Raw genomic sequence first — 19992 nt, 5'->3', positions numbered from 1 at the left:
ACAAGAAGTAAACCAGCTGGACTGCATGGGCTCAGGAAAAAGTTACAGAGGCAAAAGACTTGCCTTGTGCAAAGAAAGAGAGAAATTCCTTTCTTTCAGGCATGCTCTGGAGAGAGTGAGAGCAAGTATTTGCTCTTCCTCTTATGGGGTTTTACCTGTTAACAAAGGCAGGGATTTTAGGGGAGGTCCAGAAGAGGAATATTCAATAGAATATTCATCAGCTTTCCAGGTATGTCCTTTTAGTTCATAGTCTACTGATTGGTTGGTACCAGGGGCCATTAGTCATTGCAGCTTGTCCTAATGTCCCCCAGTGTTACTTCATCTGGTTTTGCTGCTTTTCTGGGCCTGGGGCTGAAACACAACTGAGACCCAGATGTTATCTCTAGTATGACCAAAACTCTGTGGCACCATTTCTAAGATTATTTGAAGCAGGTCAGACCTTCATTGTCCTGAGGGTTTAATGCTTAAGGGAGTGGTCATGCGAGGGCTTGTATGGGAGTCCTATGAGGCTATTCTGTGCCCCTCCCCCTTGTTCTTCCACTATGGGGGTCTAAAACCACTTGACTGGCTACATGCCAGGGAAGGAGAGGTCAGGGTAGGGTGTTAACTGCATGACCAGCTATTCGGAAAGATTAAGGAGTCTAGACCACATGACCGGGGATACACTAGGGGAGGAAAGGTCACCCTGGAGGCTCAGTCCCACCCCACAATACTTGTTTTCCCAGTTGCTATGCACTCAGGGCTTTTCTTTTTCCAGACCCCTCAGGACACAATCACTGCATCAGAACACAGACAGATCACAGAACCCCTCATTGTTATTGCTAGATCTTGTTAATTGTTAACTATCCTGTACCCACTCATGTAAAAGAAGTATGTGTCTATCCATTTTACTTTTTATCCAGTCTCAAAGATTTCCCGGCTTCCTTTTCTCCTGCCTACCTAATCTATCACCAGAGGATTTCATTTTAATCCCCTTAAGCCTTTTCCTTTGATTCTGATGTAAAAAGTAAGTGGTAAAACTGCCATTTCCCAGAGCATTTTCTCAATCTGTTGAGATTTTGCTTCCTGGCAATTGTAAACTCATAAAAATTCTTTGCAGGTTTGGACTTTTCCTAAATGGACATTTACTTGCAGGAAATTACCCTAATATTCCCAAAGTATGTTATTGTAGAGGCAAAAAAGACAATGGGTAGATTCGGGTAAGGTGAAGCTTGACCTTTCCCAGAGAAGACATTGGCCTAGGACCCTACTAACTACCCGCCATGATTGGCTTTTGAATTTTTAATTTCAGACTGTCTTACGTGGTTACTCGAGGTCTCTGATTTTGTGACACTGCCATGCAGGCTTCCCCTGTGCTTGGCAGATTTAGTATGTGGCCCTTTTCTCATCCTCAATATCTAGTTCTTAAAAAATTGTGTTTGCATAAAAATAATATCCATTTTCAACTCAGTCTCATTTGTTTTGTTCATTATTTTGCCCTTGGTTTTATCACACCTTTGTTACATATTTGAAATAAAAACTGTGCCCACAAATGGCATGGAGGTCAAAACACATAGCAACAGAAACTACAGTGGTACCTCGGTACTCGTCATTAATTCCTTCCAGATTTCATGACCAGTGCCAAAACTAACAAGTACCGAGCGATGAATCATTTTCTCTTTTGGGGCAGCTTTGTGATTCATACAAGTGTGACTAGCGAGTGTGACGAGTCCTCAGCAAGTGCTGACCATTGAAATATTTTCCTCTAATCAAAATATGGTAAATACAGAGTGTGACAAGTTCTAAAGCTGGTGAGCACTAAGGCATGACTGTATTTGAAATTCTTCCTTCTCTTGGCATGATATTTAGAATAGAAAACACCTAAGGAGGCATCATGGACTCTGAGGAATAGAGAACTGATATGCTCCATCTGCTGTCTTCAGATCTGAATCTTCTCCCTGGTATTGGGAATATGCTTCTTTTCATCCATCTTCTATCTACCCCAAAGCACTTTTGTGTGTTTATCTTATGGCCCTCATAAAAACAAGTTTTTCGATCAGTAAGGAAACATTTGTTAGATACTTTATTTATATTAGTTCCTCTGCTTTTAACTGAGTATTCAAAAAATAAGGTAGAACTTTCCATAAGTAATATGTAGCCTACTAAGGAAAGCAGATATAATTTCCTTCATGTCTTTCTTTCAATGCTTAATTAGTAAATAATTGAGTGTGTAGTATATGCCTGCTATTACATTAGGAAGTAGGGATAATAGATGAAAATGTAGGATATCTATCCCCAACCTAATAAAGAGATAGGTAAAAGCAAAACAAATACAAAAGCTAGATTATTTAAATAATCATTTTAATAAGGAAAAATATGTATATATGTAAGCACCAAAGCCTGCCTGCAGGGGTTAAAAGTCTGCATGGAGATTGTCATGGAATAATGACAAAGTAGCAAAAATACAAAATACAAAGGGAGCAGCACAGGTCACTAATAAATGTACTTTATTTGTATATTTGATAATGGAATTGGAAACACACTCTTTTATGTCTTTTTGTAGCTCCTTTATTATCTTCCCTAAGGCCTGTACATTCATAATAGGTTTCTAGGTACCTAATTCAGTACCTAGTACTGGATAACAATGAAAAGAATACAGATAGACAGATCTAAGTTTGAATACCAACCTTGATATTTCATATCTACATGAACTTAGAAAGTTACATTACCCTCCTGATCTATTACATGAAAGTGGGAATAATGCCCCCTTCTCTATTGAAGGGTTGTTGTAACTACTATTTGACTCTTACACAGTCTGTGTATATAGGGTGCTCTCAAAACACTCCTATTGCTTTTATTACTTTAATATAATTTTATGATTATTTTCCACTTCATTTAAAGTATTTTCCATTCATTTGATTTAAATAAAATAATTAAAAGTTACATAATTACCTCTCAGTATAATAATGATAATTCTTTAGTATTTCAGATAAAACTGTTTTATAAGTATGTCTACATTTATTCTACCAAATATATATGTCATATAAAGTTAATTTGATTTTGTAATTATGAACACTGACAGTTAAAAGTATTTTAGGTTTGTTTGTTTGTTTATCTTATATAACCCTGTTATCAAATGCTTGGCCTAAGCATTTACTTCACCCATGATCTTGTGCCTTCCCAGTGGGAGCTTCCCAACCAAAGCAATTCTAATCATGTAGATGAGCAAAGGGATTGAGGGGTTTGGTCAAGGTCCAAGAATAGTTTAAGTCGATTTTTTTTTTACCCAAAGTACCCAGGGCTCATTTCACTAGGGCCTCAAGAATTTTTGTGTGTAATTTATCCAGGGCAATACTGGGGGAAGCAGGGCAGAATAAGAGTATTGACCAGCCATGCTAGTGTAGCTCTAACCTTTGGTACCATTCCTGGTCCATTTTGCCTATCAAGAGGCATGGAAATGAGTACTCAGGCATTTATTACAATACAGTTTTTAGTCCTTTGTCTTTACCCTGAGACATCACTGTCATTGCTCTCATTCTATTTATCAGTGTGCTCTCTGGTACTAAATCTATTATGGTACTTCAGGTCTTAGTTCAACATGCTAGCACTTGTTACCATTGGCCATTGTTTCTTCTAGGAAGACTTCTCTGCTGAGGTCACTCTCCCATTTCCCATCCACTCCACTATGGTTTTCCAATTTTCCTTTTCTCTCTCTGGCCTTCCTCCTCAGGCTACTTTCCAGGCTCCTCTCCTCTGCCCCACCTAGATAGGTTTTGTTCCCTTGCAGTCTTTTATTCTGCTGCCCTTACCTACATATCCTCCCTTGGCAATTTCACCCACTCCCATGGTGTCCACTTCCTGTATGTTTCTAAAGGCCGTGTGCATGCCTAGAGTGGGGAGATGTGTTTTGTTTCCTAACACCAAAGGTGATTTTCTAGGATTCTAGGACTGCATTCCTAAGACTGACTCTTTTCTTCTCCTTCTACATTAACACAGTTTCAGGTGTGTTCTCCTAGCTTGCTGTGCTGATGTCTCAGAGTTTTGAATTTACTCTTTATTTGGGGGGTCAGGTAGGGAGATATGCTGACATTTTGTCCTTTCCTCCTCTACTACTTTTTGTTTAAATCTTACTGATCCTTTGAGATGTTTTTGGAGCTCTATCCTCTATGCCACCTCATTAAGAAAATATGTATTTTTATAATTATTTAATTCTGTTTCTCTATGAGGATAGGGGTTATTCTGATAGACATTAAACATGTTATCTGGTACACAGAATACACCTGAGTAGTTTTAAATTTATAACCTTGTGGTATAGTTGAGCATATGAAATAAGTCATAGAACTCAAAATATAATCTTCAACTCTTACTGTTTAAAGGAGGAGTGGACATGAGGGAGACTCCATGGCAAAACAGGGAGACCAAAACATTCGATTGTTAAATAATCTTCAGTAAGAGAAATGGGCATTGGACATTTTTGTGGGTTTTTTTTTTAATATTCACACTAGAACTGTCATTATACACACACACACACACACACACACAAACACACATATATTTAGACATATGTATGTATAAATTATCCAGCCATGTACTATGAAAAATAGAGACATTTATTGAAGAAGATACAAGAAACATTGTACATAGGACAATGACCCCTTAGTCCCCTTCAAGGTAGGCACCTTGGGATCTCATGCAGTTCTCCCAATCACTGTCAGCTACCCCATCATATTTTCCTAAATCTCATTGACAGTCTGAAATCTCTTCCCTTTCGAAGGTGATTTAGTTTTGGGAAAAGCCAGAAGTTGCAGGGTGCCAACTGTCGGCTGTAGGGGGGCTCTGTCATCTGGATGATTTGATGTTTCGCCAAGAAACTCTGTATAAGACATGATGTATGAGCAGGCATATTGTCATGATGAAGCTGCCAATCACCAGATGCCCATAGCTGTGGCCTTCTGAGTCATCCAAATAGTTTCTGTGAAGGAATGTTCAAGCTTAACATAAAAATTGATGCAGATTCATTGCTCTACTCAATCAGTCATTTTGAATGTGACAGCTACATAGTACACTTACTGAATGGCATCTACCACCCCTATTGATTAGTACAATGAAGTCATCATTGTTCACGCATGCGTATTCCAGTCCACTCTCTTTGGCAGTCAGGTTACTTCAGTGCTGCACAAACCGTTATATTAACAATGGTAAGATTTTTTCCGTACAGACCTCATATGTGTATTTAAAGTGCATACATAGATACACTTGATATCAGCAAATACCCAAAATCCATAGCATGGAAGCTGCAATAAACTTTATTAATTAAAGCTGACATCAATATTATTCTATATTAGTTTCAGGTATACAGCATAGTCTTTAGATAATTATATCACTTGCAAAGTGATCCCCCAAAATTCTAGCACCCACCTGGTACCATACCTAGTTATTATACTATTAACTATATTATACTTTGCATTCCCATAACTATTTTATGATTATAAATTTTTACTTCTAATCTCTTCACATTTTCACTTCAGCTCCCCCCTCCCATCTGGCAGACCCCAGTTTGTTCTCTGTAACTATGGGTCTGTTTTTGCTTTTGTTTGTTCATGTATTTTGTTTTTAAGATTTTCTATGTAAGTGAAATACCATTTTATTCATCTTTCTCTGTCTAACTTATTTCTGGGACCATCCATTTTGTCACAAATCCTGAGATTTCATTTTTTTTTTGACTGAGTACTATTCTGTTCTATACTTCATTTTCTTTATCCTCTTGTCTACTGATGGGCACTTGGGCTGCTTCCATATCTGGGCTATTGTAATAATGCTGAGGTGAACATAAGGGTGCATGTATCTTTTCAAATTGCTGTTTTAAATTTCTTCTACCTTATACTCAGTAGTGGAATTGCTGGGTCATAATGCAGACTGATTTTTAATTTTTTGAAGAACTTTTATACTGTTATCCACAGTGGCTTCACCAGTTTGCATTCCCACCAAAAGTGCATGAGAGCTCCCTTTCCTCTACATTGTCACCAACACTCGTTTGTTGACTTACTGATGATAGCCATTGAAACAGGTGTGAGGTGATATCTCATTGTGGTTTTAATTTTCATCTCTCTGATGATTAGTGATATTTAACATTTTTTATATGCCTATTAGCTATTAGTGTGTCCTCTTTTGAGAAGTGTCTATTCATGTCCTCTACTCATTTTTTAATTGTGTTTTTTTGGATTTTCTTGGTGTTGAGTTGTGTGAGTTTTTATAAATTTTGAACATTAACCCCTTATTGCATATATCATTGGCAAATATGTTCTCCCATTCAGTAGGTTGTTTGTTCATTTTGTTGATTGTTTCCTTTGGCACGCAAAAACTTTAATGTAGTCCCATTTGTTTAATTTTTCTTTGGTTTCCCATTTCTGAGGGAGGATATACCAGAAAAAAAAATATTAGTAAGAGCAATGTCAGGAAGTTTACTTCTGTGTTTTCTTCTAGTTTAGACTTTAACGATGAGTCCTCAGTAGCACTGCTGAGTTTTGTTCTGCTTGCCTCAGCTAGGTGTGCCACCCTTATCTCTTCTTATGGATCTGATCTTTCTATTTTACTTCTGTGCCTCAAAAGAGATGACATTAGACCTTTAACAGTTGTACAGAGAAACATCCAAACTTAACAAATACTTAAGAGGTGCCTGTTTGGTACAGCACACTGGAATGTGCTGTGGAGGAGGAAAAATAAATATTAGGTGTGGCCCTTGACAGGAGCCATATTGATCAGCATCAAAAGTGGGATGGGGGTAGGGTGAGTGGAAAGTTTATTTTTCTATAGGGAAATCACAGGCCCTGATTTTTAAAAAATACTTCATGGTATGTCCTGACCTTTGATGGGTTGAGTACTGATAATGGACCTGAAGAAGACCAAAGGCTTTGATTTTAAAATATGTACTTTTTTAAGGAGTCAGTTTTTAGTACACTTAAGGGTATCATCTGAAGTTTGTATTTTTTTATTCTCATCAGGATTATGCCTTTTTACTCATAAATATATAAACTTGGCATCAACATAGAATTATATAACATCCACAGCATGGAAGCTGTGATAGACTTTAATTAATTCCTAGGTAAAATTAGTATGCATTACAGTTCAGAAAAACAAAACACACAGACCCACTAATCAAAATGTTCAGATTAACAGAGCTGGGGCTTTTTTCATTAGTTGTATTGTCTCGAATTTCATCACCATACCAGCTGGCTTCTTGTCAATTTATAGTTTGGACCTTTACATCAAACAGCAAAAAATTAATTACAGGAAGAGAAATCCCAATAGGTATTTTGTGCTTAGAGGTTTTTCACAATTAACCAGACATGAATAGTGCTATTTACAGAGGAAATGGAAAGGGAGAGAAGGAACTTAGTAGAATTTTCTAGAATCATTAATTAACTATAGCAGTGTAGATACTTGCTTCCCTGTTTTAAAGTTGTTTAGCCAAAGCTTTTAGCCTTCTCATTTCTAGAAGCACTCACTTCTCTTACTATATTGAAAACAGTGAATCATGCCATAAACTGAATTTTCATGCAAAATGTCCCAAGTGACACCTCAAAAGATTACTATCCTCCCTTCCTTTTGAAATGAGTAACATTCTATGCCTTACATTAGTGATCATAATCATAATTTAATGAGCAGAAAGATCATGCTTGCTGGGTAGTGCCAGGTTACCTGTATTGCATATTTTGGATTCAAAAGTATTATTGGCAAGTATCACAGTCCTTGCCTCTGTGTGCTAGAGTGAGTTTAAATGTGACTTTTCTAAGCCTCTTATCTGTTGAAGAAACCAGCCAAAGGTTTTAAAAATGCCTTCCTCAATTTAGACTTCTACTTTTTTTTCTTTTTCATGCAGCTTAGAAATTCTTACTTGTGACCCATTCCTATAGTTCCTAACATTTTAATACAGTGAGTGGTTCTTACCTTTTTTAAAACTCCGATGCTTGGAGAATCTGAAGAAAACCTTTCTCCTCAGAATAATACACAGATTGGCATAGGAACAACATTTTGCATAAAATATCAGGGAGTTAGGAATACTAGAAATGCATGAACCACAGGTTGTTTTCATTGAGGAATATATTAATAACTGCACTATCTATGCATGTATACATGACATATGTATATGTACATATATAGATAATTTTAAAGTAGACACATACATATAGTTTTATATGTTTAAATTAAATGCTGATTTACCTCATGTGTTTACTATTCCATCAAGTTGTCTGTGCTGACACAAATCAATTTACCTTCTTTGCCATCGCCTGACTGAATTTAAATTTCTTACCCATCTTTATTTACAGCAGCCCTTAGTTATAAGCTTATTTGGGTGGCCATTTTTCACTGCACTGTCTCAAGTGCTGCCACATTCCTTAAGTAATTTGTAGACCATAGCTGAGAAAAGCATTCTTAACTTGCTTTAATGATAGTATTTTTCTTTGTTAGGTTTGTGAGCTGTGAGCTAGTGTAAGATAACTAACAGGCATTTTCCAGTTTTCACTGTTCAGTCTAAGAATGGTTCACTATTATTCCAAGGTCACTTTGAAAGTCTGTCTGTGATTTGCTTCCATTTATTTTATGCCTGTGTTTACAGTTCTGAACCACATATGAAATTTAATGTTGCGTTTGTCTACATTAAAGTTAATTTGCCCTTTGTCAGCTCATTTACAACAGAGATAACATTCCGAAAGCCACTCTGTAGAATGTTCTGTCTGCAATCACTAATGTAATTTTTCTGTCTATGTCTTTGTTGTAAGCAGCTTTCTGAATCTTTCAGTTCAAAAAGAAGCTTCTTTAGTAAAAGGTTTTCAAGAAATCTAAGTCTTTAATAAAGATTAATAAATGATTCTCTAATAGAATAGGTTCTTCATCATGATTCTCTGATAGAATAGGTTCTTTATCACATCTTGAAAAATTTTAATAGCTCTTTTTTCTAACTTAGAAATTCAGTTTTATATTCCACAATATATAAGTATGCTTATTGGAATGTTCTTTAAAATAGTGTCTTTATACTTGTAAAGGATAAATGAAGTACAACCTAAAATACATACAAATCCTAAATTAGATTATGATACCAAGTATTTTTCCTGCTTTCATCTTTTTCTTATATTTTGCAAATACTTAATTGGACCTCATGCAATATAATTTTTTCTTAATTGTTAATAATTTCTAGACATATTATTGAAAAGATAAATGAATGTTTATAATCAATTTACCTTAGAGGGCACTAAAATGAAATCTTAAATATAAATCATGAAAATACTTTTAAAGTACTACTTAAACATGTGCATTAAATAATATAATTAGGGTGTCTTTTGAACAATACTTTCAGTACCAATTTGCTAACTCGTGCCTGTCTCTTCAAATAATTAGGAATGTTCAATACTTAAGAAATGTTTTCTCTTAGAATTATGCCTGCTGCTTACCTTTTAAAAATATTTTCAATTACAGTTTACATTCAATATTATTTTGTATTAGTTGCAGGTATACAGCATATTGGTTAGATAATCATATATTTTATGAAGTGTTTCCCCTGATATATTAGTACACAACTGGCACCATCAATAGTTATCGTAGTGTTATTGACTATATTTCTTATGCTGTGCTTTATATGCCAATTCTATTTTGCAACTTCTGATTTTACTTCTCAATCCCTTCATCTTTTTCACCCAGTTCCCCAACCCTCCTCCCCTTTGGCAACTATCATTCACTTCTCTGTATCTATGAGCCTATTTCAATTTGTTAATTTGTTTTGTTCTTTAGATGCCACAGATAAGTGAAATCATATGGCATTTGTCTTTCTCTGACTAACTGATTTCACTTGGCATAATATCCTCTAGGTCCATCCATGCTATCACAAAGGGTATAAAGTTGTGTTCTTTTTCATGGCTGATTAGTATTCTATTGTGAATAAAGGTAAACAGCATGGTGCTGTTTGAACACTAGGAATGCATTTAACATTCCTAATTATTTGAAGAAACAGCATGGTGTTATTTACCTTTTGAACAGCTGTTTTGCTTAGTTTATATTAAGGAAACATCAGACAAGTATACAGAGATACATTTATAAGACTGGTCATTTTTTATAATACTAAAATATTAGAAGAAGCCAAAATGACTAGCATGAAAAGAATAAATAAAACTGCATTATATGTACATAATGAAATACCATCATGGAGTTGTATATGCATTGACATGAAAATACTTAGATTAAAATTAAAAATAGCATATAATATAGGTCTGTCTTTGTTCAAAACAACTTGTAGATAAATAGGTACATAGGTAGATAGATGATTGATGGATAGATAGATAGATAGATATGGAGATATAGCTATTGCTATAGATATAAATGAAATAAATATATTTACCAAAAGAGAAACTGATGTCTTAGTCCACTTTAGCTTTTATAATGAAATACTATAGATCAGGTAACTTATAAACAATAAAAATTTATTTCTCACAGTTTCTGGAGGCAGGAAGTCCAAGATCAGAGTGTCATCATAGTTGAGTGAGGGTCCTCTTCTGAGTTACAGACTTCTAGTTTATAGGGAGCTCTGTGTAAAGGTTACAGGTTTGATTCCCAGTCAGGGGCACATAACTAGGTTGCAGATTTGATCCCTGGTTGGGGCATGTATGGGAGGCAGGTATCAATGTTTCTTTCTCTCTCTTTCTCTGTCTCTTCCTCTCTCTCTAAAAGTAACAACAACAAAAAATGTCCTTGAGTGAGGGGGAAGAAAAAAGCACTGAACCCATTCCTAAAAGCTCCACCTCATTACCTAAGCACCGCCCCCCCAACAGATTCCACCTCCTAATACTATCGCATTGAGGATTAGGGTCTCAACCTAGGTATTTGGAGGGATGGACACTAACATTCAGGCCATAGCAAGTGGTCATTTGGTAAGATTTCAGATATATTATGGATGTATTTAATTATGATTGTTACTTTTTTGTTTTTGTTTTTCTCTTTCAGGAAGAACACAGGTTTTACATTGTTTTATTTTATTTTCTATTATTCAATTATCCGAATTTTCCCCTCATTGCTCTCCACTGCTCTGCCCACACCCCATTCCCTCAGTGAATCCCCACCCTGTCATCCATGTCCATGGGTCTGTTATACATGTTCCTTGACTAGACCCTTCCCCTTCTTTCCCCTGTTTTCCCTCTCCCCACTCTCCTCTGGTCATTATCCATTTGTTCCTTATTTCTACATTTCTGGTTCTATTTTGTTTGTTTTTATTGTTTGTTTTGTTTATCAGTTTCCACCTATAGGTGAGATCATATGGTATTTGTCTTTTGCTGCCTGGCTTATTTCACTTAGCATAATGCTCTCCAGTTCCATCCATGCTATTGTGAAGGGTAGGAGCTCCTTCTTTCTTTCTGCTGTGTAGTATTCCATTGTGTAAATGTACCATAGGTTTTTGACCCACTCATTTACTGATGGGCACTTAGGCTGTTTCTAGCACTTGGCTATTGTAAATAATGCTGCTATGAATGTTAGGGTGCATAGGTTCTTTTGAACTGGCATTTCAGAATTCTTAGAGTGTAGTCCCAGCAGTGGGATCGCTGGATCAAAACACAGGTCCATCTTTAGCTTTCTGAGGAAATGCCGTACTGTTTCCCACAGAGGCTGCACCAGTCTGCATTAACACCAACAATGTGCCAGAGTTCCCTTTTCTCCACATCCTCACTAGCACTTGTTGTTTGGTGATTTGTTTATAATGGCCATTCTGACCATTGTAAAGTGATATCTTGTTGTAGTTTTAATTTGCATCTCTCTGATGGCTAGTGATGCTGAGCGTCTTTTCACATTACTATGGGCCCTCTGTATGTCCTCTTTGGAGAAGTACCTGTTCAGGTCTTCTGCCCATTTTTTAATTGGGTTGTTTGTCTTCCTGATGTGGAGTTGTATGAGTTCTCTATATATTTTGAAGGTCAAACCTTTGTCCGAGGTATCACTGGCAAATATGTTTTCCCATACAGTTGGTCCCTTTTTCATTTTGCTGATGTTTTCTTTAAGCATGCAGAATCTTTTTAATTTGATGTAGTCCTATTTGTTTATTCCTTCCTTTATATCCCTTACCCTTGGAGATGTATCATTGAAGATATTGCCACATGGGATATCTGACATTTTCCTGCCTACATTCTCCTTTAGGACTTTTATGGTATCACAATTTATATTTAAGTCTTTTATGCATTTTGAGTATATTTTGGTGTATGGTGTGTCTATCAGTACATTATATGTACAATAAAAAGAATAAAATAAACATGTAATAGTATAATAATAGCTAATATTAGCATGTATGTGTTGAGCAACATATAGAGTGCCATAAACTCTTCTAAGTTATTTTTAAATAATATATTAGTATATTACTTTTAAAATAAAAATAATAAGTAAAAATTTGACTTAATAATATTAGCTACTACTAGCTAATATTTGATTGGTCGTGATCTTCTAATGATTTACATGCCTTATCTCATGTAGTTATTATTTGCTACTTGCCAATCATTGTTTATGCTATAGATTATAAAGATGTGAATTGTCATGCAAGAATGTTAGCAATAAACAGTAATGTAATTTCCCACTGGATTAGGTTTTGGATGGAGTCTAGAAACCTTGCAGCTGTATCCAGTGTGTGTGAGTACCTGAGTAGCAGGTACTTACCTACTAATCAGACTGTGAGATGGGTTATTATTTCCCCTGATAATTTTGGTCAAACTCACCATTCAGTTCTTTACTGATGAAAAAACAAAACAAGACTGTGCTAAGAGAGATGCTAAGCTATACAATGGAGAAAAATTTATGTTTTCACCTCATTCATCTATCTGAGGCAGTTAGAAAAGATGACAAGCAACAAAAATTATGACCTATAGTCACACTTTCAAGGAGCTCGGATAAATTAGGAGTAGAGGCGGCCCTCCAGTACCAGCGTGTCCCAGCCAGCACAGAGCTCCACTTTTAGAAAGTGTTGCACTGTTTTTTTTAATATAATGTAATCAAACGTGTACTGTACAATATACACTATTATGGTCTAATATGTGTAATTACTATATAAAGCATGTATACTTGCTACATATACACTATTATGTGCACTGTATAATAATATATATAACACCCTGAGAGCTTCTTCAGAGGTTTTGTAGAATGAACATGTAGGGATAATGAAGGACGAAAGTGGGGAGGGAATTCCTAATGTAGCAACCTGATTTATGCTATCAATCTCTGTCTTGTAGCAAAATTATCTTCACTTTTAATTATGCCTTTAAGTTCTAAAATGATAGATAATTCAAAGGACATTAATAGTTGGCTTAGGGAGGGCCTGGCCAGATACCTCAGTTGGTTAGAGCATTGTCCCAATATGCCAAGGTTGTGGGTTCAATACCTGGTGAGGGCACATATAAGAATCAACCAGTAAATGCATAAATAGGTGGAACAGCAAATCAATGTTTCTTCCTTTCTCTCTTCCTTTGTCTCTCTCTCTCTCCCCTTTCCTATCTCCCTTTCTGTAAAATCAACAAAAAAGAAAGGACTTGGCTTAGGGAAATGTGTTTGTATTATTAAATATATAAATAAATGGATCAGTGTAGAATTTTTTCACATTAAAGAATGGAATAATATATCATGAAACGTAAGTGAAGAGTAGCCAAATTGCTGTCTTTCAAATTTTTCCTGGTTACTTTGTATGTCTGCTGAAGAGTAGGACTGGTCAGTTTTCCCCTCAGAATGATGGGAGCCAGAAATTTTAGCTTTATTATAATTCTTACCTATTGCCCTTTATGTCATTCTTTCCTGAACCACATCAGTAATGAGTACGTGTGTAGCATAAAAGCAGCCATACCTTGAAAGCTTGTAGCTGCCAGAACCTGATCCAAATGCCTCACTTACCTTACTTGAATCTTAAAAGAGCTTTTATGAAACTTATTATCTGCTTTTACATTGGAGGAAACTGAGTACTGGGGAGAAAAAAATTGCTGAAATTCACATCGCTTATAAGTGGCCTCACTGGAACTAAATGCCATGTCTCTCTGACTTGGAAATCTGCGTTCACGGGCATCATGTTGTCTAACTCTCCTTATTTAGACACATATCTCTATGGGGTTATTCTTCAGGGTGTGGTCTTTAGCCCTTCTTTCAGAATAACACAGGAAAGCTGATGAAAATAAAAATTCCTGCCAAAGACTCGCCCCAAAGGTAGTGAATCAGAATCACTGGAGCACCAATGTTTTTAACAAGCTCTCTAGGAATCTATGTTTCCTCTGAAGCATACTAATTAATTGAAAAACACAGCTCTACACTACCTTATTCCTACACTTAAGAGGTAATGGTACCACAAGTTCCTCCTTTTTTTGTGTGGGAGGGGAGGTAGCATTTGACTCTGATACCCTCCTTGACATTCTTCTTCACCATTTGTGTTTTCTTCTGATGTTCCCTTTACTCTGCTAACCATTGTTCCCCTGTCCTCTCTAATCTGTCTTCTTTCTGCCTGCAGTTCTTTGGGTTGCTGCCCATGGCCCTTTTTCCTTCTATAGCTGTGACTACTATTGATTGAGGCCTTACAAGTCACGCTTGCCCCTCATCCCCAATTCTTTCCTGAACTTTAGTGCCTTATTTTTATCAGTGTTACTTTACTCTAAACCCATGGATGCCTGTCTGTTCTTCAGGTCTTAAATTTAGCATGCCAAAGAATGAACTCATTATCTTCTCCCCACACACTTCCTCTGTCATCATTTTCCCCTATTACAGTCACTGCTGTCACTACTCAGTCTTCTGAGCTTGAAACTTCAAAATTGTATTCATTCTTCCCTCACAACCTCCATTCAGCAGGCAATCATCAAATCCTGCTACTTCCACCTCAGAAATGCCATCTGAATCAATCATTCTTTTCTCCATTCTCATTGCTTGTTGTCATCTTACCTTATACTTTGGATTCTGTATTAGACTTCTTACCATTCAACTATGCTTAATGTATCCAGTGTCTTTTCCACACTGCATCCGAGATAATTTTAATAATAAACATGTTTGAACCTTTCATTCCCCTACTTAAAAAATAACTGTTGGTTCCCTATTACCTACCATGTAAAGTCCAAATTTCATGAGGCTTATTCTGTCTCAGCTGACCTCATCCTGTCTGAACCACCTCTCCTTATCACAAACCCTATTTTATGGCTAAACCTAACTCCTTACTGTATCTCACCTTCACACTCTATTGCATCCAAATATGTCATTCCATTAGCTTGGGATTTCTGTCCATGCATAAGAGGCTGGTCATCCCTTGTGCTATATTTCCATGGTACTTACTTCTGAGCAATATGGAAGAGTAATTATAAGTCAGGTCATTAAAACCAGACTGTCTTTGGTCATAGGCCCCACTACTTAATAATTCTTTGTGCCTCAGTTTTCTTACCTATAAACTTGGAATGATAATAGTACATACTTCAAGGCTGTTAAAAAGGGAAAGAGATAAGTTATGTGCAATACACATGCCTAGCCCATAATATGCAGGCATTGAGTATTTGCTGCTGCCTCTGCTATGGTAATCATGATGGCAGTGACATAACAGTCTTCCCCAGAAAAGGCTAAAGGAACTGCTTATTAATATTGGAGCCACCTCAGAGATCTGTGGCCATAGCAAAATAGAAAGCCTGGGTCCAGTTTATAGGCTACTGTACCTTAGCAACCTCATAGAATTTCTAGTCTCTCTAACATTCTCCACTAGCAGAAACCCCACTACTACTTGGACATACTGTCGTCCCCAGACTGGCAGTACCTCCATTATCAGTAGGGAGTATGCTCCACTGCAGTCCTGGAGGTACCTCATTTTGCCACTTGAATGGAAGATGCAGCAAGCTATGCCATGGGTACACCTTAGGCTGAGTGAATCCCTCTCCAGACAGAGGCAGGACCCCTAAGTGTAGCAGAGGGACATTCCTAAAGTAAATAGAGACCCATAGAGTAAGAAATCTGGTTCCCTCACCTGTCACATATTGAGCAGTATCGTAAGAAATATTATTTAGACTGAAATATTTAAATTTAGCAAAAATGTTTGTAGACACTTTAATTTTTATAGACATGTGTTTGGATGTGGTTTTTAGTTTGATGACTATGTTCCTGAAAAGTGAAATGTAAATTGCAATGTTTCTTAGCAGAGGATACTATTTTAAAAGACTCTACAATAATTATTTCAGAGTATATGCTAGCTTATTAGTTTTTATTTATTGAATTATAAATATACCAGTTTCTTTAAAGTTGAACACACTTGTCTTGACTATAGTACTTTCTAACTCAAAGGGAAAATTTGTCTTAGAAAATTGTAATGTTCAAGGGTTAAATGAGAATAAATTTTATAAAGTAGTGTTGAATTTTTAGGGGAAAGAAAGAAGCCATAAAGAAGAATTTTAACTTGGGAAAAACAAAAGGAGCCAATCTATTAAACAACTGACATGTACATTTAATTATCATTTTTAAGTATGTTTCATTTATGGTTTTCATTGTTATGAAAATAAGTAAATTTAAATGGATTCTCAAACAAGTGTCCCATTTACATGTATACTCACACTTGAAATTAAAGATACACATCTAATGCTAACACATGCATCTGAGAAAGACAATGAATAATAAGAATGATGACTTGGGTTTCTTTAGCACTGGAAGTTTACAGTGTACTTGCCCAGTGTGATGAAGTAAAAAGAGCTTCAGATTTTAATCAGAACTAAATTTCAATGGTTGCTTTTCAACTTATTACCTCTGCAAAGTTGAGCAAATCCCTTAACTGCCCAGAGCTTTGGATCTCTCATCTGTGAAATGGATATAATAGAGAGTTTCTTTGAGGATCAAAAAATAATGTACATACAGAGGTGTTGGAGATTATAAAGCATTCTGCAGATTTCAGAGACTAAAGAAATAGAGATTTTAGAAATAACTTAGAGATTTCAGGGATTATTTCAGAGGTGAAATAAGTATGAGAGAGATACCTGTTCTCAAAAATGGGAACACGTGGCCTGGCTAAAACCGTACCCTGGACTTCTGAGTCCAAATGTGATCAGTCCTGTTTGTCCTAAACTATGCTGTTTCTGAACTATGGTTGTACATCATTCCCAGGGCATAGTGGCATTAAATCATAACCTAAACTGATTAAGGACTTTAAAACAACATAATTATTGGGGTTTCTTAGTAAGAAATGCTAACATTACTAGGCAGACTTTCTATTTGTTTCTTAATGCAGGTAACGAATTTGGGCATCCTGAATGGTTAGACTTCCCAAGAAAAGGAAATAATGAAAGTTACCATTATGCCAGAAGGCAGTTCCACTTAACTGATGATGATCTTCTTCGCTATAAGTTTCTAAATAACTTTGACAGGGATATGAATAAATTGGAAGAAAGATATGGTTGGCTTTCAGCTCCACAGGTAAGCTCCTTACTCTAAATGTATGTTTTAGTCACCAATGTTGTATGTGCTCACAAAGGCAGTCTATTTAAATCTATATGCAGGTCTTTTAAACTGCACTTTATTTTTTAGTATCTAGTGCTCTGTAACATACTTCAGGGTATCAAAACATGTCATTGAGGTCTCTCCAATAGATAATGAAAGTCTCAAACACAATACCCTGCTTACTGTCCTGTGTAGTTTGTTGCTATTGTTTAAATTTAGTAATTTTTATTTCAGTTGGTTAAAAAAAAATAACAAAAGCTCAGCATAGAATCCATTTTGGAAATTGCTGTGGAAGCATTTAATTATTTTGAATTTTTCTTTATATAAATAATGATGCTGTCATAAACAAATTACTTTGACAACATGTAGAATTCTTTATTACTTTTTTTCTTCCTTTACTGGTCTCTGATTTGTCATTTCAATAGATGCCATTATACCTGCATGCTGCTTTATATTTTTCATGAGCCACACTCTCCTCTGGAATTAAAGTCTCAGTTTTCAATAAGTTTTCAAAAATGTAATTAACAGGTGCAAATTTTATACAGGCTTTTTTCCCCCTTGCAAAAATTAGCATATATTATCTGTTACTTATAATCCATTTACTTTTTAGTGGTGCAGTTTGAAATTACTGTTGATGCATTTTTACTTTGGTGTCTATTATTTTTTTAATGGTTGAACAAAGGTCCTTATATATTCAGTAAGATTGGCTACATGACATGAATGCCCTACTCACATTTATTAGTACTGCTATTTCCAGAAGAGAGAGCAAAATGATGCTTCTTTTCAATATGAACAATGTTGAATACCAAAAGGCATGCTGTTTACTAGTAGAGCCTTAGTTCCCACTTCTAAATTACTGAGAGCAGTGCTGCTTATATGCATGGAAATACGTCCTGGCAAATCCTGGAAGAGAGTGGTATTGAAAACCAGAGGCTTCTCACTGCCTACTGTAAAACATAATATATAAAATAAGAAAGTGTATAGCTGTTGTAAATTTTTCAGACCTTCTCTTTTATTATATACACACACACACATATAAATAATACATATATATGTACAAACACACACACTTGTATATGGGAAAGGACTTTATGTTGCAACGAATCTGACAAAGTTATGCAATAATGCAAAGGTTTTAAGGTAACTGTAACTGCAGAAACCCAATAATAATAATGTCACATTATATTTTGAAAAGTAATTTATATGCCTCACTTCCTTAATCTGGAAGTAAAACAAAGGTCTTAAAGAAAAGCCACTTTTAAGTAGGTCTGATACACACACACATACACACACAGATATAGCTATATCTGTATCTATACATGTAGATATATAGATATACATAGACATACATGGACATACATATACATATAGATATATAGAGACATATATATAGATACAGATATATGTATAATAGATATAGATATATATCTGAACATTTCATATATACCACAGGTTCTCTGTTTTTACTCAAAACCTGAGCCACAACACTAATCATCTGTGCTTTGTTTGAAGTTGACAACAGTTGACATTTTTATGCTCTTTAGCAGTTTATGCTCTTTAGTTTTTGAGACTGTCATAGAGTTGGAAAGTTACAACATGTTTAAAAATGTATTTCTCATTTTTGGCTTAATGACTAACAAAGCTATTAATAAAGACAAAAACAAGTTTTTTGTAAATAGTTTACTTGTATCAGCATCTAGGTATTATTTAAATGTAATATATGTGTGAATCCTTTCAGGCCTATGTGAGTGAGAAGCATGAAGACAATAAGGTCATCGCATTTGAGAGAGCAGGTCTTCTTTTTATTTTCAACTTTCATCCAAGCAAAAGCTACACTGATTACCGAGTTGGAACGAAAGTGCCAGGAAAATATCCTTTTTGTTGCCAGTGAATATAACTATGTGCATCATTTTTTTTTAATCCTAAGAATAAGGGAAACTAATACTGATCTTGGTATCAAGAGCTCACAGTTTCCTTATCTGAAAAATGAAGGGTTTGAAATAGTTGATTGATAAATCTTTGCGCAGCTCAGTAATACTGAATTAGGATAAGTTTCATTCTGGCTCTTAAAAGTGTGATTCTAGACATTTAAAAATATTTTGATCCAATATGCAAATATAGATGGCAATTGTAATTTTTCTTTATGAAAATATTTTGTAAGTTGCCTCTAAGGATTTTGTTCTTTCCCCTTCTCCACTGAGTGAGAGGGCAGGCAGTGGGAGTAAAGAGAGTGTCCTTCCCTTTTCTCTTTCCTTTCTTCTATCATGCAGGACATGGCTCACTTTCCTAAGTCTGAACTGCTAACAAATCAGGGCATGGAAGTGTGAGCAAAGGAAAGAGTGGGAAAAATGTTTTTTATATCCTCTGTATTCATTTACTCATTCATTCATTTCTGATGCTTCCTGAGCACCTGCATGCCAGCCACGGGCTACATGCTGTAAATACAGGAATTGTCTTAACAAATACAGTCACTGTCCTCATGGAGCTTTGAGAGATAGAGATAGAGAGAGAGAGAGAGAGAGAGAGAGATAAATAAGTATAGATATAATATGTAATATACAT

At 35.7% G+C, this 19992-nt stretch overlaps 1 protein-coding gene across 1 annotated transcript in view; it reads left to right on the top strand.

The window, feature by feature from the left end:
- The window catches only part of GBE1 (1,4-alpha-glucan branching enzyme 1), a 266291-nt gene that overhangs the window by 220304 nt on the left and 25995 nt on the right, over window positions 1–19992 (top strand). The window contains exons 13-14 of the mRNA XM_036017948.1: window positions 17222–17406; window positions 19169–19299. Coding sequence (XP_035873841.1) covers window positions 17222–17406; window positions 19169–19299 — 316 coding nt within the window. The remainder of the gene's footprint in view (window positions 1–17221; window positions 17407–19168; window positions 19300–19992) is intronic.

Source organism: Phyllostomus discolor, chromosome 2, assembly GCF_004126475.2.
Source record: "Phyllostomus discolor isolate MPI-MPIP mPhyDis1 chromosome 2, mPhyDis1.pri.v3, whole genome shotgun sequence".
NCBI classification, from domain to species: Eukaryota; Metazoa; Chordata; class Mammalia; order Chiroptera; family Phyllostomidae; genus Phyllostomus; species Phyllostomus discolor.
The sequence above is the reverse complement of the archived record's forward strand: the minus strand, read 5'-3'. Positions and strand labels throughout refer to the sequence as shown.